Source organism: Enoplosus armatus, chromosome 18, assembly GCF_043641665.1.
Source record: "Enoplosus armatus isolate fEnoArm2 chromosome 18, fEnoArm2.hap1, whole genome shotgun sequence".
Classification (NCBI taxonomy): Eukaryota; Metazoa; Chordata; class Actinopteri; order Centrarchiformes; family Enoplosidae; genus Enoplosus; species Enoplosus armatus.
In genome coordinates, this window is record NC_092197.1 from 20895286 (window position 1) to 20920458 (window position 25173).

General features: G+C 42.6%; 1 protein-coding gene across 1 annotated transcript in view; it reads left to right on the forward strand.

Annotated features, from left to right (window-relative positions):
• The window catches only part of dcc (DCC netrin 1 receptor), a 225532-nt gene that overhangs the window by 60770 nt on the left and 139589 nt on the right, over positions 1-25173 (forward strand). The window contains exons 3-5 of the mRNA XM_070924473.1: positions 8948-9235; positions 17125-17275; positions 17773-17909. Coding sequence (XP_070780574.1) covers positions 8948-9235; positions 17125-17275; positions 17773-17909 — 576 coding nt within the window. The remainder of the gene's footprint in view (positions 1-8947; positions 9236-17124; positions 17276-17772; positions 17910-25173) is intronic.

The window sequence follows — 25173 nt, forward strand, 5'->3', positions numbered from 1 at the left end:
TGTTTCAGACAGAGGGTGAACTGAGGGGGCTGCATGAAGGGCCAGTAGAAGATAAATCAGGACTTTCTTGAATGGTGAATCGAGCTACTCTAGTAGAGTCACAAAATGAAAATATAGAGCTGGAAATGAGCACAATAGGTCCCCTTTAAGAAATACAAGTTGAGAAGTTTTATATGTAAATGTGCCTAAATGTTGCATCATTGTTTAAAATTATAGAAGAATTACATATATTTGAGAAGCAAAACTTTCTTGCACAAACGTATATGTATTCCCATACATTTGTGCATAAAACTACTAATTACTGGTTGTTACATGGCAAAGCCAGACCATTATAGGAAAAAGAAAGCACTACGCGCACTTGTAAATAGCAGAGCAGTTACGTAATATTAAAAGGCTTTTGTATCTCCATGGGGAATTGAAGGCTGACTGACATTAGAGCATGCAAACAAAGAAACGAAAACCAAAAAGATTGGACTGAGCCTGAATCAAAACACTCACCAAACCCAAAACCACCACGAGATAATGGACAGAAGGCGTTGGTGCTCAGTTTCTTCCTGGCGTTCCAACTGTATTTTACGAAGGGGGGATTATATGTAATGAAAGCTGGACCTTTTTTTTTTTTTTTTGGCATTGTTGTGGTCCATTTGGTAGGCGAGGCGAGGTAAGTTCGACATGGCCTCCTCTCTCCGAGTACTAAAAAGGGCCCGGACATGTTGGTTCGTCCAAAAGTACTGTTTGTACTGGTCGATGCGGACCCAGTAGTAAAAAAAAAAAAAAAAAACTTGGGAGCTTGTCTTTGAGGTACACAAACACATAACATTTCACCCAGATCCCAGTGTTACATCAAAATATGAATGAAGTTCTGCCTACATGTCATTCACAGACATAAACACACACACACAGAGACAGGCGACACACAACACATTACATTACAAGGCAAAATGCTAATTAACAGCAGAGGCTTAAAAATTCAATTAGTAGTCTGACTCGTGTGTGTGTGTGTGTGTGTGTGTGTGTGTGTGTGTTCAGAGATGACTGTAAACTGGGAATTAATTTGAAAACACTGAACACTCGGAGAGAGAGAGTGAGGAAGAATGAAGCGAGAGACAATAAAGAGGAACAGAGAGAGAGAGACCACAGCAGAAGGATGAGAGAAAGAGAGGGGGGGGGGGTGAAGCAAAGAAAACACAGACTGAACGCTCAGTACAAAGGAGTGCGACGATTGAGACAGTAAAGAAGAGGTAAATAGAAAGAGAGAGCATAGCGGGATGAAGAGAGGGAGACCGGCGGAGAGTATTTGATTTGAATTGAGCATGCTTTTATTTATCTACAGTTCAACACCGACACTTCTGTAACGTTCATTGACCATAAAACCAAAAACCATTTCATTTATTTTCAATCATCCATTCACACACACACACACACACACACAACGAGCATTTCCTTGGGTTCATGGAGGTGCGGACTCCGCCAGAGGTTCCACCTGGCAAGGCACGGGGACCGCCGTCATCTTCTGAATCATGCAGGTCTGGTCTTTTTTTTTTTTAGGTATATAAGTAGTTCCTCCACCTTGTATGATCCATCAATGGCGAAAGTGTAGAATGACCATATTTTCAACCCCCCACCCCCCAAAGCGGGACCCTGAAATCATTACCGATCATTATTTCAGCGCTAAACACACCTACCGAGCACACCTGTCAACACCGTGGACGCCGTGAGCGCGGCATTTTCTTTACCGGGTACTTTACGAAGGAAGGAGTAAGCCTCCTGGTAGCTCAGCTAACAGTTAGCATACTGACCAGTTCTGTCATGGCCTATGACGCTTGACTCATAGCACACACACACACACACACACACACACAGACAAATCAGTGTTGAGTTCAGACGCGTGGTGCCTTTTTTTGTTGTTGCTGTTTCTACTTAACAAGTGGGGCAGAACGTGATAAACGTCTGCGGTAAGTGCTGGAAGCAAGTATAATATTATAGTTATTATTCTAGTTGTGGTGAGAACCGGGAAAGTTTGAGTGTTTTACAGATATTTGTCGGAACTCGGGACACCCAGCTTGAAACCGGGACAATCCCGGACAAACCGTGACGTCTGGTCGGCGTACGAAAGCGCCCAGAGGGTCCTTGCTGTCCATGCTAGCTAAAAGTCTCTGATGCGACAGTGATGGTCAATGTGTCGAACTGTCTCTTGACACCCTGAATAGAATAGAGGTCCAAACATCTGCTGTGGAAAAGGCCGATTTTTCAGTGACGTTATGCCTCTGCTAGCAATGTTAGCCGACGTTACTGGTTCTGGGAGGGATTCATCTGTCTGAATTCATCAGTCCTACTGAAAATTTAAAATTTAAAAACGTTTAAAGAAATGTAAGCTAATGTAACGTAAACGCTACTACTTAACGTTACTTTCAGTGGTGTTTATAGGCTATCAATGGGAACAAGTGCAGGATTGATGTAGGCTGCTGAATCTTTCTCTAGATGTTCACTAAAGGAATATTTCTGTATTAATATTATCGAATGCTTCCGCTGCTCATCTCAAGCTACGGTGTCTTAACCTCAGTGCTGTTTCCCAGCCACCCCAAAGCACAAACTACCATTATTAAACTCACGGGTGGAGACCGAACCGCGCTCAGTCCGGCCGTCCCCAATTAGCAGTCGCCTCTCTGAGGAATTGGACAAATCCCAATTAGCGGTGGCGAGGAGGAGCGGGGTTCGAACGCACGCAAGCAGATAATGATCGTTCCCAAGGCGAAGATTCAGAGCAGCCCCCCCCCTCCCCCAAATCCCTCTGCTGCCCTTGCCTGTTCACTGTGATTTGCATGTTATTATCCATCCAAGTTATGTTGGTCCATTTGTCTAATGACGGGGAGACAACAGCCACCGTCGCCATTGAAATTGAAGACATAGTGGGGGTTTTTTTTGGGGGGGGGTGGTGGTTGCATGTGATGGTTAGTGGTTAAGACAGGAAGTTGAAGTGAAGGCATGTTGAGTTCAGGGTGGCAGTTTCTTCTTCTCACCCCTGTCCTTCCTAATCCCTCCGGTCCTCTCCTCCTCCTCCTCTTCCTCCCCTCTTGACGGTTTGACCCATTTCTCTTCCTCTCTTGACTCCCCTTCATCTTCGATTTTTCTTTTTGTTTTGTTTTTTTTTCATTCCGTGTGATCAGGAGCACAGTAAACTCCCCGCTCCTGCACGTTGGATCCACGAGTGCCACTCACTCCCTTTTATCAAAAGCAATTCGTGTTGTCAGATCAGCTCCAGTGAAAGAGATGAACGTGGTGCCGCCGATTCATAAAATATCAAAGAAACAACAAAGGTTTAGGTAGTTTAGTCTGACCTTCAGATTGTAGAAAAACATCAGCCAGTCGGGTGAGATAATCCAGCCTGCTCCCAGGTCAGTTTAGCTTGTTCCTGGAATTTCGAGAAGGGTATCTAAAGGGTATCTCAAAAAGTAGACAGAGTAAGGCAGATGACTGAAGATAAGATGACTTGGTGAAGCTTTTGTAATTGAATGATGAACCTGCTGTGATAATAACAGATAATGCAATTTTTTTAGGATATCGGTTCTTTTAAGGTTATCATAGTTTTTTTTTGTTAACTTTGTTCTGTTTAATGCAATTCTTTTTTGATGACAATCAACTTGCCCCTAATTACAGTCCACAAATATTTTGAATTTTTGTAGCAAATTCACTGTCAGACCAGGCGCAAGCGAGAACACATGCACATAATTCAGCTGCCATGTCTGCAGGACTTGTTATATTCTATTTCATTTCTATTTATTTATTTTTCTTTTAAACTTCATTGTTGGCTTAGACCGTCACATGGCTACCTTGGTTGTAGGTGGAAGTCCTCTGAAGACATGAAAAATGCTGCATCTTAACAGAGCCGGATACAGTTCAGCTATACCACAGGTTGGTTCTGTTGGAGGGAACGTGGTGCTGGGAAAAGCCCCCACGGTTAGGATTCACTAGACTAGTTTCCTGACCTCTCCCGCATGCCAGATTCAAATAGGTCTGCTGTTGTGCCCATTTGGTGACAACGGAGATGGGCTCACGATGCTTCAGGTCAGACAGGATGGCCAGTTTGTATAGTGCTATGCTACAACTGTGTGATTGAAATGAAAATAGTAATGATGTGATGATGCTAAAACAACATTAAATCAGAACTAATTAAGTCACTTTGACGGATGTGACGCTGACACAAGGCTGCCTTGTTGATTTGCCTCTCGGACACATCTGTTTTCTGTACTGTTTAGCATCGAGTCAGATATAGCTGACCTTTCTGGAAAATACAAGATTCACAGTTGTAACTACCACTTGGATGCTGATTTTAATTGTGGTATTTAAAATCCATGAATTGGTAACTATAGTAACGTCCATATGACATCAAAGCTGAACTTTAAAGCACATCTTTCATTACTTAACAGCTTAACAGCTTTTTCCTGAAAGGCATCATGGAAAATTGTTACATTCAAGTTATTGTTGCACAAAGTGATCCTCCTTAATGTATCTATACTGCGTAAGAACTTCATGTATAATCCCATGGGGGACAAAAACCTGTTCACATACCAACATTATAAGGACTCACACTCTTGTGGGGACAGTCTACACAAGCTGAACCATGTTAGGGTTAAGACTTTTTTAGGGTTCACATTGAGCTTAAAACATTTGTTTTAGAAGATTTATGGATTACACATGTAGCAGTTATAGCGAAGCATTAGGGTAAGCCCCCAGAAATGAAATCTAAGTTAATACAGTGTCCTCACAAGTGACAAAAACAAGAGTGTGTGTGTGTGTGTGTGCCACTGCAGGCAGCAATGTGATTCACATAGGAACGGACAGCAGCAGAACTTATATAAGACACACAATCCAAATTCACATCAGCGTTCCCGTCGCCTCCAATCTGTGTGATGTCACAGCGGCTCAAGTCTTCGCCGCCGTGAAGATGCACAAACCCGCATCCAGCGGCGGCTCATCCTACGACTCAAGAGTCAAGCCGAAGCTTCTCTAATGTCACGGAACAGAAAGGGAAAGTCAGCGTTTGCGTCAGAGCTAAAGTTTCCCGGGCTGTTTGCGTTCCGAGTTAAAACAGGGGGAGCAGAAGCTGATTCGAACCAGCATGAAAACAAAATAACACAAACACAAACTGCAAGGAAAATCAGACACGAGCTGCATTTATTTTTCCGTCTCTTCCCGAGATGAAAAAGTCTTCATGAGGATTCATATGTCGACAGAAATGTGACACTCTTGGGAGTTGGAAACTTGTTCGAAACTACACTTTTAAAACATGATCAACAATATCAAAATAAACATCGCTTGTCTGACCAACTTTTTACACCAATCAAACAGCAGTTTTCTTCTCCAAAATATAATTCTAAATGTGTGAAGACGTAAAACTTACTCACAAAACATGCCTTTTCTAGAAATTCAAGAAATTAAATGACTGCGTAAAAGAAAATGAATAACTTTTTGTAGGTTTTTCCCCTGTTCGAACTACTCGTTTTCTGTCATCGCTTCTCTGGTGCTACCAAATAAAGCCATGAAATGCCACCAAAAAGGCAACGTTCCAACATTGGGCCCTTCCTGCGCCCCACACCGTGTTGCAGGGGTGACGTATTTTTGGAGGCCAACCCGGAAGTTAGCATCACCCTGGTTCCCTCGACAAAAACCCAATGGGATTTTTCATTATTGCGGAAAATAAACTGGCAAACAAAAAGTTTATGATACTCACACGTTTTGATCAGCAAGATAATCTTCAATAACGAACGCCACCTTTAGGATTTTTGAAGCGTAAATGGAATCGCCAGAAGTAAAAAAGCTAATATTAAGGCTATAAAGGAACTACACCATGGTTGCATTACTTCAAATGTCACCACCGCTAAGCTTCACTTTTAAGAGAATATAGAAAGATATAGATATATAGACAGATAGATATAGAGTATAAATACAACAAGGCTGTAAAGGCTTGAGTGATGTCCTTCCGTGTTCGGCATGAAGACGTTAATGTAGTTGTCTCATTTAGCCACTTGTTAGCAACCGCCTTTGACACAAAAAGTGTTGTCTACTGACGCATTTCATATTGTAGAACAAAACGTTGAAATCTCTTAAGCTTGTGTTAACGGACTTTATCTCAGGCATCTAACCAAAAACCCATTCAAAAAAAAAAAAAACATTGACTTCAAGACGAGGGAACCGGAAGTGTAAAAATGCTAGATTAACTAGTTTCCAGGTTTTAGGACTCATTCCTGCTACACAAAAACACCCCCAAAAAACAAGGGCAGAGTCAGTGTATGGACTATGGAGCTGGTGTCAGGATGTAGTTAGCCTGGCGTAGCATAAAGACTGGAGGCAAGGATAAAAAGGTAGCCAAGCTCCGTCCAAAGTAAAGAAATGTGCCTACCGACACATCGAATGCTCACCAAAGCCCCTTTCACACATAGTTCCCAGTAAATTGCTGGAATAACCTTTCAGGCGCCGCTAGTGATTTTCGACGACTCTCGTGCCTTTTTCACGCATGCCATGGCAACGCCAGAATAGGGGGGCAAAGGAGCCACTTGAAACCCACAGTGGTAGCAGCTTGGATTATAGCGACATGTTAGCGTCACTGCTGTTGGAGTAAGTCTCTTCTATGTGGTCAGCTGAGACCTGTCTGACTTGAGTCTTGTTTTTTTATTTTGTGACTGTGCCTGGGTGACCAAACTAGTCCCCCCCCACCCCCACCCCCTCCAACATGTCTCGCCACCTGCCAGGAGTTAGTGACTTCCCGGAGTCTTGTTGTCAGCAGAGGGATCGAAAGCTGGTGGCAAAAAATATTCCAAATATTTTGCCATGAAAATATTCTCATTTAATCATTTAAACCTGTTTCAACTCAGCTGTAAATCTTGGAACAACATCAACACAGACAAGAAAGTAAACTTCTTTTTATTGAATTCCTGCAGATTTTAGTTAATCTGCCCAGAGGCCCTGGCAGCCGTGTTAAAAATTAAAATATAACCGCGCATGAGCTTCAGACGATAAAATAACCAGGCTTTCCAGTGTGTGAGAGTGGAGTGAGCCTGGCAGTCGGCAGCGTCATGTGTGTATGTGGCTACAGGCTGTTTGTAGCTGAAGTGAATCCGATCAGACAGGAGACGACGTGTGTCCTAAACACAGCAGGCTGGACGCCACGCTCTCCCCGTCTCTCTCTCTCTCTCTCTCTCTCTCTCTCTCTGTCTGTCCTTCTATCTTCCTGTCTGACTTTCATCCGTCCTCCTGCTGTTCAGAGGACTCTTTCTCGCATATCTGCACCCGCTGTGCCTCACTTTCTCTTCCTGTTCCTTTTTTGTCTCATTGTTTTCCCTCCTCTCGTTGACCTGAAAAGCCTTTACTGTCAGCTCACGTCTTCTCTTCAGCCCTGCTGCTGCTGCTGTGTCTTTGGTTTCTGACGCAGAGCCAGTGTTAGTACTGACAGCAATACTGACAGTAGTACTGACGCAGTATCAACAGCTATATCGATAGCAGTACTAACAGAAGTACCAACAGAGGTGCTGATAGCAGTACTAACAGAAGTACCAACAGAAGTACTGATAGCAGTACTAACAGTAAAACTAACAACAATACTGACAGCAGTACTGACAGCAGAACTGACAGCAATACTAACAGTAGTACTGACGCAGTATCAACAGCTATATCGATAGCAGTACTAACAGAGGTACCAACAGAAGTACTGACAACAGTACTAACTAACTGTTAGTACTGATAGCAGTACTGATAGCAGTACTAACAGCAGTACTGACAGCAATTCTAACAGCAATACTGACAGCAGTACTTACAGCAGAACTGACAGCAATACTAACAGTGGTTTGGACGCAGGATCAACAGCTATATCGGTAGCAGCACTAACAGGAGTACTAACAGCAGTACTGATAGCAGTACTAAGAGCAGTACTAACAGCAGTACTGACAGCAGTACTAACAGAACACAGCAGTACTGACAGCAATACTGACAGCAGTACCAACAGAAATACTAACAGCAGTATTAACAGTCGTATCGATAGCAGTACTGACAGAATTACAAACAGCAGTACCAACAGAAGTACTGACAGCAGGTCAGTCATTCCAGTTCAACACAGTACATTTCAGTACAGTTCAGTACAGTGCAGGTCAGTACAGTACAGTTCAGTACAGTGCAGGTCAGTACAGTACAGTTCAGTACAGTGCCGGTCAGTACAGTTCAGTGCAGGTCAGTACAGTACAGTTCAGTACAGTGCAGGTCAGTTCAGTACACTTCAGTACAGTGCAGTGCAGGTCAGCGCAGTGCAGTTCAGTACAGTACAGTACAGTTCAGTACAGTGCAGGTCAGTTCAGTACAGTACAGTTCAGTACAGTGCAGGTCAGTACAGTTCAGTACAGTTCAGTACAGTGCAAGTCAGCACAGTACAGTGCAGGTCAGTACAGTTCAGTACAGTGCAGGTCAGTACAGTACAGTTCAGTACAGTAAAGCACAGCAAAGTCAGCAAACAGAAAATGAACATCATTATCAGAGATCACGGGTCCACTCCACAAAACACAGGTCACTCTGAAGTTCACCTATTCACTTCCTGTCAGTGCAGTATACAGCATTACAGTCCAGTCCAGTGGGCCTACAATTTAAGTTAGTACAGTTCCGTATAGTACAGTTCTATATGGTTCTGTGAAGTTCATGTAAGTTCAGTTTAGCACAGTCTTCTTCATGTTACAATGTCAGTACAATTTCCCCCCGGGGATCAATAAAGTATTTCTGATTCTGATTCTGTTACAACCAACAGAGTGAAAATGAATAATGACTCCGTGCGGGGTAAAACAAGAAGCTTTCGGCAAGAGTCAAAGAAATGATCAGTAAAATATGTACATTCATGCTGAGAGGATACTCCATACTCAGTACTCCATGTGTCTATTCATAAACCCCTCCCTCTTTTGCCTCCCTCCAGGTCCTCTGAAGGTGGTCGTCCCCACGGAGTCCGTCTCCTCGTACCTTGGCGACACCGCCCTGCTGCGCTGCGAGGTCTCGGGGGACCCGACGCCCGTCATCCGCTGGCAGAAGAACCGAGAGGACCTGCCACTGACCTTTGACCTCGACTCCCGTCTGGCGGTGCTGCCGTCGGGCTCGCTGCAGGTCAGCCGTGTCCAGCCGCCGGACTCGGCCACGTACCGCTGTCTGGCCGACAACCCCGGCAGCACCAGGACGGGGACGGACGCCGAGCTCCGGGTGCTCCCAGGTAAACGGGTGGTTGTGAGACTGACGGACCGCAAATACATGGCTGCTTGGTTTACTGATCCATTGGGTCCCACATGTCTCCAATCAATGTATCAATAAGTCGACCTGCCTTAAAGAGTTCTGATAAACCTAACTTAGAATGTCCGGCGTGAAATATTATAACACATAACTCTGAACATATACACCGATCAGGCATAACATTATGACCACCTGCCCATTGTGTTGGTCCCTCTTTTATTGCCAAAACAGCCCTGACCCGTCAAGGCATGGACTCCACTAGACCCCTAAAGGTGTGCTGTGGTATCTGGCACCAAGATGTTAGCAGCAGATCCTTTAAGTCCGGTAAGTTGCGAGGTGGAGCCTCCATGGATCGGACTTGTTTGTCCAGCACATCCCACAGATACTCAATTGGATTGAGATCTGGGGAATTTGGAGGCCAAGTCAACACCTCAAACTCGTTGTTGTGCTCCTCAAACCATTCCTGAACCATTTTTGCTTTGTGGCAGGGTACATCATCCTGCTGAAAGAGGCCACGGCCATCAGGGAATATCGTTTCCATGAAAGGGTGTACATGGTCTGCAACTATGCTTAGGTAGGTGGTACGTGTCAAAGTAACATCCACATGGATGGCAGGACCCAAGGTTTCCCAGCAGAACATTGCCCAAAGCATCACACTGCCTCCACTTGCCTTCTTCCCATAGTGCATCCTGGTGCCATGTGTTCCCCAGGTAAGCGACGCACACGCACCCAGATGTAAAAGAAAACGTGATTCATCAGACCAGGCCACCTTCTTCCATTGCTCCGTGGTCCAGTTCTGATGCTCATGTGCCCATTGTTGGCGCTTTCGGGGGTGGACAGGGGTCAGCATGGGCACCCTGACTGGTCTGCGGCTATGTAGCCCCATACGCATCAAACTGCGATGTACTGTGTATTCTGACACCTTTCTATCAGAACCAGCATTAACGTCTTTGGCAATTTGAGCTACAGTAGCTTGTCTGTTGGATCGGACCACCCGGGCCAGCCTTCACTCCCCACGTGCATCAATGAGCCTCGGCCGCCCATGACCCTGTCGCCGGTTCACCACTGTTCCTTCCTTGGACCACTTTTGATAGATACTGACCACTGCAGACCGGGAACACCGCACAAGCAGCAGCTGCAGTTTTGGAGATGCTCTGACCCAGTCGTCTAGCCATCACAATTTGGCCCTTGTCAAACTCGCTCAAATCCTTACGCTTGCCTATTTTTCCTGCTTCTAACACATCAACTTTGAGGGCAAAATGTTCATTTGTTGCCTAATACATGCCAGGTGCCATGATGAAGAGATAATCAGTGTTATTCACTTCACCTGTCAGTGGTCATAATGTTATGCCTGATCGGTGTATATTTGTGTTAACAACCTTCAAAAGCAGACCGATTTAGATTCCCAGTCTTGTTACAGTGAAGTCTGCACCAGCAGTTCTAGCTTTTCCCGCAATCATCATTTTGTGAGGTAGTCATTTTTTTGCTCATTTCCTCCCAGTGCCGGACGTCTCATTTTAAAATGAAATTGCAATGTAATGACTATAGAGTGCAAGATGTGACTTTTAATAACGTGTCAGTGGGCTGAGAGGAAGCAGCCTCTCATCAGTCTGCGGGGAGCCTTGTCAGCCACCGATGTTCCACACCGTCCAATTATACACGTCCATGCACCGTCCACTTCCTCACTCAGACTACACCTCAGGTTAGCTCACTACTCTTCGTGGTTAAACACCACTCTCGACTTCAGCCCGCGCAGTCACATGCACTTTTGCATTTCAAAACTACAGGTCAGCAGTTGTTATGCTTTTCCTTATATTTCTGTCATATATATATATATATATAAAATGTTACAATGTAGGATATTTATATTAAACGTCGCAAAAGTTTCAAATGATGGGGTAAACGCAGCTCCGGCTTCAGACTGCTCTGAGCGCGACAATTCCAACATTTTTTTTCTTCTACTTTTTCTACGGATTTCTTTTATATGGTCATCTGCTCCAGGCACAGCAGTGACAGCACACCCACCAAATAGAGGGACGTGCTCTTCCACCCGCTCTGTTAAGCCTGCTAAGTTATGCTTAGTTATTATTTGGCCGTTCTGCTCAGGACTACTCCAAGTATTTGGGGGCCATTGCAGAAAGTGCTTTTTCGGTTGTGAAAGAAAGTTGGTTAGTTTCTTGATGGACAGATGGCTTTACGTGTTGCTAAAGTAATTGCTAACTGCCACTAACTGTAGCTGCAGCTAGCTAGTTAGCGTGAGCTGTGCAGCTAGCGGCCCTCTTAGCCATGAATATATATCTATATCTATGGTCTTCGCTAGCTGACTCTAACCATGTGACTGAAAACCTCCTCCTCCCAGCGGTCCAAAGCTCATGTGCTGGCGGTGTAAACACCAACACTACCCCGGTGCTCCGAGCTAACTGAGCTAACGGCGGCTAACTGTTCCCTTATAAAGCTATCTGTCATCCAGCCATCGGGAAACACTGTTCAGAGGCGTCTCACTGCCCCTCCGTAGGCTTCAGGGAGCTGGCCAATCAGAAGAAAGTGAGCTTTTTTTGGGGGGGGGGCTTAAAGAGACAGGAGCTCAAACGGCTTGTTTCAGACAGAGGGTGAACTGAGGGGCAGCATCAAAGGCCAGAATAAGATGAAGGACTTTTTTATTTTTAATCATGCAAAGCTGCTCAAGTGGTTTCCCAGAATAAATATATGGAAATGAGCATAATAATAATTCATTCTCGCCTGGCCAAGAGGCGTCCTGGAGGCACGGTTTAGGAGGGAAGAGTCATCGTTGAACCTCAAAACTCACCTCAAGTAAAATGCATTTGAAAAAGTTTAATTAAAATCAATTATTCAAACAACATGCAATAAAATATCCAAATGACTGCATGAAGTTAAGTACATTTAAAATAAAGACTCAATGAAATGTTTAAAAAATGTAATCCTATAGCAGTAAAACAGTGAATAATAAAGACATTGTTGATATGATGTGTAAATCAATCAATAGAATCGAATTAAATGGAATTTTTCGATTTAAGAATGAAATAAAAGGTTTGAAAAATAAACCCAAAACGGTAAAAACAAACAAACACATAAGACAAATAAATAAATGTAAAAAAAGTGCGTAAATAGCATGAAGGTTTACAATTTGATAGATGTTTTAAGCCAAAGGGAGGAATATAACTAATTTGAAAAAAACGTTTCCTCTGTTTCGAAATAACTGACTTTATGATTGCTTTCTAATAAAATTGAATACATACACGTGCAAAACAGAGCATGGCCTTAAACTGATCTCTGTCCAGACTCCGGGGACATTTCTTGCAATCTGTCGCCACCGAGTTTCCTGCGTTTCCAGTTTAAAGGGATCAGATTTGTAAAGTCTTTCATGCTGTTAACGTGGCGCCGTTAAAGAGGGTTTCACATGGCGAGGTTTCCGCCTTAATCCCTTTCTTCTTTTAGCCCCCCCCCCACCCACCCACCCTTTTCTCTGTATGAAGTTTTAATGGAACGGATGGATTAAGCTCTAATGATTGGGATTTCATTAACTTTGACTTTATAAAGTTTTATCAGATGGAGCCACCAGAGGGGCTCAGGGGTCAAAGGTCAGAGATTATCAGATGGCACCATCTGATTCCCATGTGTCATCTCCAGATACTGCATCGCTGTCTGTGTGACCTTTGTCCTCTGTCCTACTTTCTTGCTCTGTTCCAGCAGTAGCAGCCAGTCAGATTAATGCATGGAGAGACTTGTGTGTAGTTTTACAGCAGGTGTAACCACGTGTTGATTGGTTTGTCGGGATTGGCTCATTTCTGCCTGTTAGGGGGGTTGACAAGAAACTCTACTGGTTGAATCGTCAGTCCAAAATATGAACAACTGGGTTCTTTGAAAGCCAAATGTACAGGTGTGTGGACATGACCACTTGTCTTGTCTGTGCTTAGCTTAGCATAACACACAGAATCAGGGGGTAACAGCCAGCCAGCACCTCTAAAGAATCTCAAACTAACACGTGGTGACCTTGGAAGAAACCCACCTCGATACTGCTAACTTCGGATCAACTTTGGGATACTTTTTTTTTTTAAACACTGTGGATTTTGTCGTCCATCAGTTGCATTGGAATCAAGATGGGAAAGGGACCTCTTTGTAGCCAGTATGGAAGAACAAGGAGAACACGGCGCAAAAGCTGTTTCAAAGTACTTACGGACGTGTGAGTATTGTTTTAAGGTAGACGTCGCATTCTGAGCTGAGGCTCATGGGTATCGTGGTATTTGGAGCCATCCGGCGTGCCGAACTAACAGAAAAAGCACGACGTCTCAGAAACAAAGTATATAATACTCAAACTGATGGCCACGGCCGTGAGTTAAAGCAACTGTAGTTTCTGTGTTGAGGAGCATCGAGTAGAACCTTGAGAGAAAACTCTCTCGAATTCGCGACGTGGGAAAAAAACACACCTGGAACCAGCAGCTCCTTCCATTTCGCTCCTCCATACAGAAGAAAAATAAAATACAGCCGTGCAGCTGAAAGAAGTGAAGCACCAGTGGCATTCATATTGACAACACGTACATTCCAAGTTTTTGAAAAAGAGTCTGATTAGCTACCTTTTTATTTGTAAAGCACGCAGTCTTTTTCACAGGTACACTGAAGAATACAACAAGATCATACCAGAATAATAACATGACATAGCCCAGGCCCTGAAAAGCAAAAAGAATCTGTGTAAACTAGATGAATTATTCAATAATTAGTGTTTGGAGACACATGAAATAGTCAGTTCACCTTTTTATCAATAAATAAATGACTATTATTCTGTTGTATGGACAAATAAACCTTGCCCCCAGGTGTCTTTGGTGGCATTTCATTTTTTTCTGCTTCGTAAAATATACAACCAAATACAAATACAATGCAACCGCCAAGTTGTTAACGTGTGTGTAGAACATCAAATGTCGTGGTTTGAGCAGTTTACACAGGACTTACGTTTGTATGCAGCGTCTTCCATGAGTAACATTGGTGCAGACTCACTGTCGGAGGGTTTTATAACCCCACTTCCACTCCCCCGGTAATTGGTTTGGGATGGCACTTAAAGTGGTGGACGGGTGTAGGGGGGTGGTTTGAGAAAGGCCCCTGTGTGTGTGTGTGTGTGTGTGTGTGTGTGTGTGCCAGAGAGCGTCCTGGTTCCTCCTCCCTCGTTGCCATGCGAGCGGCGTCCGCGTGGCATCGGATTTGCTGGCAGCCTCCTCTCCTCGGCGGCGTGCCTGTGAAAACATTAAAAGAGTCACGGCGTCGCTCAGTGATTATCCCCGTGATCCCTCGCTCTTCACTCTTCTCTGCGACCAACCACGCCAAATCTGCTGCATGGACATTTCTCCGGCTTCTTCGTCTTCTTCTTCTTTTGTCTCCCCATGTTTGCTGCGCAGGTTTCTGCTGATTATCTTTTTTTGTTTGTTTTTGCTCCTGAATCCTGAGGTCATACAGCTTTACATCTTAAGTACTGTGTGCATGTGATGCCGTATAGGAATCAGACCGACATGGAAACACTCACTGAAAAAAATACAGTCTTATAGTATACACACACACACACACACACATACAAATTACCTTAAATTACACAAAATGAGATCCGAAAAAATATTGACATACATGCTTTAAAATACAGTCTAACTAAAATATGTAAACCTTTAAAATGTATTATATGATACGTATATCTTACATACATACAGCTTTACATCTTATTTATTGTATGCGTGTGACGCTGTATATGAATCAGACCGACTTGGAAACACTCACTGTATAAAATACATATATAATAAATATATGTATACATATACAAATTTACCGTAGATTAAAAAAATGAGACATGCTGCAAAAAATACTGTCTAACTGAAATATGTAAAACTTTAAAAATGATTACATGATGCGTATGATCAACAATGTGAAATGTAAAATTGATTACAAAATCACTCCGAATATGAGACAATCAAGTAACGCGATGTGAAATACAAAAAACTGCAATAAAATAAAATATTACAATCCACGAATAGACAAAATGAAAATATTAGGAAAGTAAAATAACAGAAAATAAAACGAAATAAAAAATTAAGTGAAAAATAACATGTATATCAAGATGGTATTTATAACGGTAGTAAAATTAATAATACATTTCACAACATGATATTAATTAATAATAGCATTTACAAATATATATATATATACACACACACAAAAACATTTAGAATAAGGTATAAACATCAAGTGTGATTTGTAGATGGTGAAACAACTAACTAAACGAACTAAGTCAATGTTTTTTTTAATCCCCTTTTTATTTTCTTCAATTACTTCCTAAATGTAAATCAGCTCAATTAGATTCATTTTAGCCTGAAGAAATTAGATGAAGTGACTAAACGTTCATTTATAGTCGAGGATTAATAGAGGATTACCGGGGGGAGGGGGGGGGGGTTGTGGGTGGATGGGTGTCAGTGCCCGGGGGCGTGTTGATGTAACTTCCTGTCTCCTAAAGGAAATCGTCTCGTCTTTCTTTGAGAACCTTCCAGCCCTCGGGCCAACCTGAGGGCGAACGCAACCTGACCCACTGCAGGAGTGTGTGTGTGTGTGTGTGTCCTCAGGCCTCAGGTTTTTCTTGGATGAAATTGGATAGAAAATCTGAAGTCTGAAAACATGAAAGCTTCGCCCTACATCAACTTCCAAAAAAAGGCAACGCTCAGATAGTCTTTGGATGTCAGTGTGACTTAATCTGGGTTGCCCATCAGAGGAGCGCTGCCGCCTCTGAAATTCAGATTCAGACGATTTCTTTGGCCCATGTATTCATGCACTTTTAAGAACCACGAGAGGCTTCGGTACCAGGGTCAAACAGAAGGGTCAAACACAGGACTTTCACCCCGGGAGGCTAGTGTTTAGGTCCCATGTGAAACGAAAAAGTCAATGTTGTCTTGTTTAAAAGTTTCAAGTCAGCATACATCATCAGCATACACAATCCTTTCCTAAACCCAACCAAATAGTTTTGTTGCCTACACCTAAGGTCATGTGACATGAGTGATCACCCATGTGAATAGATGATAACGGCCTCCTGAACCTATTATATGATAACACTCGAAAGGGGTGGTCGGTCAGCCCACCACTTTGGTCCGGACTGAAATATCTCAATAACTACTGAATGGATTGACGAAAAACACTGGCAACATTTAAACCACAGAGATGGCAACCAGTACCGTAAACAACTTCGTCATCCTTGCCCATTTTTCACATCTTTTGCTCGCCAACACTACATTCCATACTGTAACATCGCACAAGTGACAGAGGGAGTGAGTGCCCCAGGGCCCACGCTCCGTAGGGCCCACCGTTCCTGCCAGCCCTAATGTCACTAGCCTGACAGTGGCTAACGGCTAATCACAGCATAGATATCAAACCCCTTGCCATGGGACGTAAACATTCACAAAGTGGTTGGCAGGTTTGCCACCGTGGCGGAAAGGAGGACAAAGTCTTAAAAAGGGGCCGTGCTATGTACAAAGTTCGTTAGCCTGTTTGAATTCTTTTGTCCTAGTTATCCTGGTTTTGTCCCAGCGGTAGAATACACAAATCTTGTTTGGTTTAATTTTGTTCGACGTAGGCTCGCCAGGGCTCAGTAAGTGACAATTTGCGTGTATGGATGAGATAGTATAGGGTATATCAGCTATTTTACAGTTGTGAATTTTAAAATTACTTCACCAGAAGGGCCACCCCCCCGAGAATGCGCCCACGCCTGATCCAGTTATTTCATTTCCTGTCCTCCGATGCTTTACACGCTTTGAATGGGACTGTTATAGGGTATGTTCGGATGCCTGCATGCTTCCATAAAATATGACATGGACTGTGTTTTACTTCTCTCAGAGCCCGGGGTGAGCAGGAACCTCCAGTTCCTCCAGCGTCCGTCCAGAGTGACGGCTCTGCTGGGAGCCGACGCCGTGCTGGAATGCTCTGCCTCCGGATACCCAACTCCGAGCTTCCAGTGGAGGAGAGGAGAGGAATTGATCCAGAGCTGGTTTGTCTAACCTTTCTGCCTGCTTGAATGTGTTTGCATTGCACACTAGGTAACAACCAGGGTATAGTCTTGTCATTAGTATAAATCCAGTGATAAGGAGTCTATATTTTTCTTACTGTCATCAAATCTCATGTTCAGACTCAAACCAACAGTGAACGTATCTACTAGAGTACTGTGTGTGTATCACAGCCTGATATATCTTCTTCCTCTGTGCCATAGAGCTCCATTGCTGTCACCATGAACACACACACTGCAGTTTATTTTGACATGTATTAATCCGCAGCTGAAAATAGTCCCCAACAAATGCGCTATTTCTTCTTGCTGTTTTTTGGAAATTACTGAGCCTTTTAAAAGGTGCATCTACAACCAGTGGGCTCAAACAAGGTATGGAAGCCTGTTGGTTTCGGTCTTGTCATGGGATTTGTTGACGATGGGAAATGTACTTAAATCCTTTAAGTATCAAAGGTAAAACGTCCTCACTCTTCCTTCCTCTGTAGGAATAAGAAGTACTCTCTGCTGGCGGGCAGCAATCTGATCATCAGGAGTGTCACCGACGACGACTCTGGCAGTTACAGCTGTACGGCCACCAACAAGAACCACAACATCACTGCACACACAGAGCTGAGTGTACTGGGTGAGCTGAGCATTTTTTTGGGGGGGCTTTTTTTGCCTTTATTTTGATATCGACAGTAGAGAGATAAACCTGAATCAGGGATGTTATGATCACACGATCACATGGTTGGCTTCTTAAAACGCTAGCCAAAGGGGGACACCGCAACCTAAATCTGATTCCAACATCAACCCTAAAACCATCTTATACTGTAAACAGGGGACCGGACTCTCCAAACTGACATAGGTCCTCACACGGTAGTACAAGAACTCACGCACACACCTTCAGTGCTCGGTGTTGTTGTCGCTTCTCAAAGCTCGAGGGAAGTAATAAGGAAATCCTGACTGGAAACTGTTAACAGCCTGACATCCCCCAAAAGAATAAAAATAAACAGAATAGAATAAAAATAATAATAAAAAAAAAACCCATCCTGTCTGCAGACACTCAGACAGGAGAGTCACATCCAGAATCAAATGCAGTCATGAAATATAAAATCAGAGCCGTCTGTTTGCTTCAGGAGGTTCTCATAAATAAAATATGTTTGTATTTATTGTCGGACTGCTCCTCAGCTGGTGGATTCACACTGAAGCTGCTCATGTATTCAGTGTGTGTTCAGACACCTGAACGACAGCTGATTGTTGGTTTTGGTTCGACGCAAACACAGTCAAATATATTTTTGCTGTAACATTGTTGGATTTTCATCATTTTACCGTAAAACGATTACGTTAAGATAAGTATTTTTTTTGTGTGTGTGTGTGTGTGTGTATGTGTCCACAAGCCAGAAAATAACATGCCCAAAATAAATATATGATCCCAAATAAGTTAAAGGGGACCTATTACGCTCATTTCCAGCTCTATATTTTCATTTTGTGACTCTACTAGAGCAGCGTTGCATGATTCACAGTTCAAAAAAAGTCCTGATTTATCTTCTACTGGCCCTTCATGCAGCCCCCTCAGTTCACCCTCTGTCTGAAACAAGCAGTCTGAGCTCCTGTCTCTTTAAGGCCCCCCTCTCCCTAAAAGCCCACTTTCTTCTGATTGGCCGGCCAAGTTCCGGAAGTCTTTGGAAGAATTTCCAAAGGCAAACTGTAAACGTTACTAAGCAATGTTGACGTAAACATAAACATCTGGTCTGTGCCTGGAGCAGAGATACCATATAAGGACATCCGTGCCTCTCTGACATCAGATAGACGCGGCGGTTGAAAAAACTGAACCGGAGCGTTCAGAGCAGTCTGAAGCCTGAGCTTTTGGCTCACAGGGATTACTTTTACATACATTTACCTCATTATTTGGCAACTTTGGCAACGTTTAGTGTGAATATCCAACATTGCAACATTACCTATCTGACAGAATATAAGGAAAGCATAATAGGTCCTCTTTAACAAGCCTCCCTCTCCCAGCCTGTATTCGGGCTTATTAAATGTATGGTACAAAATGATGCGTCTCATAATGGCTACTCGAGCCATGTTTTTACAGCACGTGTAGATTTATGCCAGGATGAATTAGATACGTCCCCACAAACTTTTGGGAAAGCTCTCTTTTTTTTCCCGCACAACCCTGCGTTCTTTTTGAAGCAGCTTCATTCAGATATGATCGGGACGGCTTTGTAATTTCACGCCTAATGCTCATGCTTTAGGGGCCCCAAAAACTTGTCCTGGGTAACAGTGAGTAACTTTCTCTGAAATGCATCCAGTAAGTAACACATCCTGGGTGATTCGTCGATAATGCCGATTAAATAGCAAATCTAACGGTGATAGCGACAAAATGAGGGATTTGTGGAGAGAAGTGATCTGAAGAAACGTCTGTTTCGGTCTCTTAAATTGATGAATAGGCTTGATAGAAGGACTGTCAGGAGGCAGATGACCCCATGACCCCCCCCCCCCACCTAGAGTCCTGGTCCTGCTCCAGGTTTCTGCCTCTTAAAAAGGAAGTTTTTCCTTGCCACTCTTGCTCAGGGTGGACCTGTTGGGTCTCTGTAATAACATTATAAAGAGTCGGTCTAGACCTGCTCTATATGTAAAGTGTCATGAGATGACTTTTGTTGTGATTTGGCGCCATATAAATAAAATTGAATTGAACTGAAGAGCATGACAAGTTATTATCTTGTGCACACAAGGTAGAACAACAACATCTTCCGTCAGGGCTCTGTGGGAAAATTGACGTAGAGGGCTTTGAATGCAGGGCTTATCAGAAGAAAATGACTGCATCATTTTAAAAAAAAATCTTTTTTTTACCTTTAATGAAACAAATGACAGGATTTATTTTTTTTTTCTGCCAGCAGAGAGTCGAAATCAAACAGTAGCAGCTGTTGTTTGTTCGACTCTCGGGAGAAAATCTGCAAATTAACCTTCCGATGTTTGCGTTTTCCCTCCAGCTGAGCCTCTCCGCTCGCCTCCGTCCTTTCATGTCTTTGTCTCAGCGTCCCCTCTGAGTCTGTCTCTTGTCCCTGTGTTCACATCACATTCGCATTCTGTTTACACTCTCACCGCACGATGCTCACAATTGAACAGGGGGAGTCAGATCTGATCATAAAGTGCTGTATTTTGCATGTTAAATTAGTGCCATGGAAATGGAAATGTTACTGCTCACATGACCGTGGCATCTTTTAGACTTCTTAAAGCTGCAGTAGGCAGTAATATTGAATTCTAATTTCAGCTGAAATAACTCATTTGGACCATTGCATGTCACTAACAATATCTAATTGAAGGGCTCCTTTAAAAAAAAAAAATGTGTCTGTGAGCCCCCGCCCCCTTTGTGTTTTATCTTTTAAAAAGAATTGGGCCAGGTCTGAACTAAACCAATCGGGGGTTAGCTAGCATGTAACTGGCCAATCACATCCACTCTGTACAAACAAGAGCTTCTGGATTGGAGGGTGGAGGAATCAAAACACAAGAACCTCCTGATTACCCCTGATTGGTTGTTTGAGTCAGACCTGGTCCAGTTTAAAAAAAAAAAAACATAAATACAAAGGGGGGCGGGGGCTCACAGGCACACATTTTTTTTAAAGGAGCCCCTCAATTAAATATCGTTGGTGACATGCAATGGTCAAAATGAGTTATCTCAACCAAAATTAGAATTCGATATTGCCCACTGTAGCTTTAAACTCAAATCGTATTGATGTATTTCTTTCACCAATAATAATAATAATAGTAAATAATAACTGAATCAGGCAAAGCATAAAGAATTGAAGATGGTGTTCCCTGATTTCATTATAATTTTGGTTGAAATAACAAATTTTGACCATTGCATATCACTAACAATATTTAATTGAAATGTTCCTTCAAAAAAAATGCCTGTGAGCACCCGCCCCCTTTGTATTTAGTCTTTTTAAAAAAACAACTGGACCAGGTCTGAACCAAACAACCAATCAGGGTTAGCTAGCACGTACACTGCACATAACTTAAACTCTGTATAAACCTGCAACGTCCACATAATATCCCAAATCCTAATAAACATGCAACTCCCGAGACCTCAGACATTCAATATTTGACCACAACACTGAACTCCACCTAGAGAGAGCTGTCTTTTCTGGCCTCTCGCAGTAAAGAACCAGCACCACTTCCACCCGCCATCCACTGCCGATCAGTGAGCGGGGTGGTGCAAATCTAGTGGTTGCAGAAAAGAAAGATGATAAAACGGCTAGAAGGAAGGGAGGGGGGGATCAATTGAAAGAAAACCAAAATGTAAAGCTGACATGAAGCTGACGTGATCGGGATTACCCTCCTGAGTAATTTTAGCATTTGTGATAAACGCACAGAAGCCGACGCTGTAGCCTCTCTACACGTCATTTATTGCAATCCGTTTTTTTCTGTCATTCCTTCCCATTAAATGGCCTTTGATAATACATTTCAGAGCTGAAGCAGGCGAGGATTTAAACTGAGGTTTTTTTTTCTTATCACGGCGAGCCTGCAGCTATCTGTGAATGCACTCTGGATTTATTTATTCATCCCTCCATCTGCCCGCCTTTTATCTTGCTCTCTGCCCCATCTGCAAATTAAATATATTTGATAAGACGAGCAGTTTACTTACATGCTACATTTACACGCTTTGTGTAGGGAGAACAAATATGTAGATACGCACACACACTCTGTGTAGAAATGCTCCCCGTTTCCCCTCTCAGTTTCTCTCATCACAGACGAAGTGAAATTCAAATGATGCTATTGTTGGTGAAGCTCGACACTTCCTGTATAGATGTTTCACATTAAACGCTCCCTGTTCCGGTGGACTTTTAATGTGAAACATTATACAGGAAGTGTTTCATTGGCTGTATTAATAGTGATTTTAAAAAAAAGAAGTAATGCTATTATTTGATTATTTGACTGCAGGCTCTTTCTTGTGGCATACAGTATCGTCAAAGAACAACAAACTTTTCAAAGTGAAAAGTCATTGAAGTCATTTTGGAATTAAATCCCACTGTTTGTGTCCTCAAAAAGACAAATTTTACATTCACTGTTCGGTCCACTGAGGACATGCAAAAAGACATTCAACTTAATTTAACTTAGTTTAATGTTTCAGTATTGAACATAACCCCCCCCCCTCCATAAAAACTCTACATATAAAATGTGTATTTGGGCACTTCTCCAGTCTCTGCCTTACATTTACATTAAACTAATAAAGAAGAAATATGTTGTGTTCGCATGCCCCGTTACACTTTGTTGTTCCAAGTGGAGGCAGTTAGATGGTGATGAATATCCACAGTGTGGTGATGTATGGAGATGTGTGTGCTCTGACTCCACAGGGCAGTGACCATGATTAGATGATTAGGATAACGAATGTGTGTGTTGTTTCCCATAATAATGAGTGCAGCCCGGCTCATTAGCCGGTCCCTGTTAGCAGCTTAATGGAAGCCGTGAGAAACAGAGCCCGTGCTGCAGCTATCAGTCATATTCAGTGCTGCTGTCAGCGCTGCATGCTAAAGGCAAAAAAAAAAATCATTCGGAGACTGCTGTAACCAGAGAGTCACATGGTTGACCCCATACAGCATCACTACATGACATGATTCATTTGACATGACAGCTGCTGACAAATGGTGTAACAGTGTTGTTTCAAAGGTTTTATAGTGTTATTATAAGGGTTTTAGAGTGTTGTTAGAAAGGTTTTACAGTGTTACAAGGATTTTACAGTGATTTTATAAAGGTTTTATAGTGTTGTTATAAGGGTTTTACAGTGTTGTTATAAAGGGTTTTACAGTGTTGTTATAAAGGGTTTTATAGTGTTATAAGGGTTTTATAGTATTGTTATAAAGGTTTCACTGCGTTGTTACAAGGGTTTTACAGTGTTGTTATAAAGATTTAACAGTTATAAGGATTTTACAGCGTTGCTATAAGGGTTTTATAGTGTTGTTATAATGATTTAACAGTGTTGTTATAAGGGTTTTACAGCGTTATAAGGGTTTTATGGTGTTGTTATAAAGGTTTTACAGTGTTGTTATAAAGGGTTTTATAGTGTTCTTATAAGTATTTTACAATGTTGTTATAAGGGTTTTACAGTGTTGTTATAAGGGTTTTATAGTATTGTTATAAAGGTTTCACTGTGTCATTATAAGGGTTTTATAGTGTTGCTATAAAGATTTTACAGTGTTGTTATAAAGGGTTACAGTGTTGTAAGGGTTTTGTAGTATTGTAAGGGTTTTGAAGTATTGTTATAAGGGTTTTACAGTGTTGTTATAAGGGTTTTACAGTGTTGTTATAAACGTTTACCAGTGTTATAAGAGTTTTGTAGTGTTGTTGTAAGGGTTTTACAGTGTTGTTACAAAAGGGTTACAGTGTTGTAAGGGTTTTACAGTGTTGTTATAAAGGGTTACAGTGTTGCTATAAGGGTTTTACACTGTTGTTGTAAAGGGTTACAGTGTTGTTATAAGGGTTTTACAGTGTTGTTATAAAGGTTTTACAGTGTTGTTATAAACGTTATTGTTGTTATGGTATGTTCATAATTTTCTTATACAGGTGTTGCTAAGATGTATTGTGAAGGTGCTAAAGATGTTAAAATAGTGTTATAGTGATGTTATTTTTAAATGTTAAATGCTAGGGATGTCCCCATGAAGTTTTTCTTGGCCCCCAACCAGATCCAAGTCCTTTCATATTGGGTATCTGCTGATTCCAAGGCCCGTCTCACAATTCTATTTGCCTAGGTGTTGATTAAATATGTTTCTGACACATTGAAATACCAGCTGTAGACTACTGCGTTTGCCTTAGCTTATGTTCCAAATAGTGGAGGTCCTGGTTCCTAACTACACACGACTTAATCACTAAACACAAACACACACACACACACACACACACAAATACAAATACACACACACTCGGACTAATTCACAGCAGTAAAACACAGATTGTTTAGTCTCTGTGGTCTGCAGTTGATTGTCTCACTTTGCTGTGGAATCACAAAGCCCCTCTCCAGGAAAGACGACACACACTCACACACACACACGCAATAACGCACACACTTTCCTGGTTGTGGCCTGCGGGGGGTTCCTCTCCTGATTAATTACAGGCTCTGTGAATTACTGTGGGTGTTTTAGAAAACATTTAACACGCTGCCAAACTCCCCTGCTGAGCCACCGGCCGGCCCGCTGCCGCCCGCCCAAAAAGACTGAAAGACATGAAACAGAAAGGGGGGTCACAGAGCCCCTGTAAAGAGGGGGAAGTCCTCACCAATACACAGGGCGGATTAAAGTCTGTCAATATGTCCACCCGTCCAAACCAAGGCCAGGACATTTTCAGCCAATCAGAATGAATAGAACGTCTCATCACTCTCAGATAGTTTTGGCTCCATGTTGGATAAAAAAAATAATTATCATGGGGAGCTGGAGGGAACAGAGGGAGGAGCATCTCTTAAAGCTAGCTACTAGGCAATAAACGCAACACTAAGTAAAGTGTTATATAAAAGTGTAAGCCTAAAAGAACTAGGTTGGGGGTGGAGGGGGCTGTTAGCAAGTTCCAGCAGCAGTCCAAACAACTTCAGAGCTACCTGATTTACGTGGTTTCACTGAACAGGTATATAACGGCAAATACAAAAGAACAGACTGGTGTTAAGTTAGCTGTTAGCTCCGACTCTTCTTTCTTTGTTCAGCCTTCCTTCCACATTTTCTCCCTCAAGTAGGTTGAAGTTATAAAAAGTGATCCTTAAATGGACATTTAATTTGAGTAGATTAAAGGAAGCTGTTTGGCGCCTGTGGGCAGGGGAGGGGGGGCTGAGTCACAGTTGGATCTGTTTGATGTCACTTTGGCCTGGGTTTAACTTTGACATATTCATTTCTTATCATTTCGCTGTGCCTCCGGCGGAATGG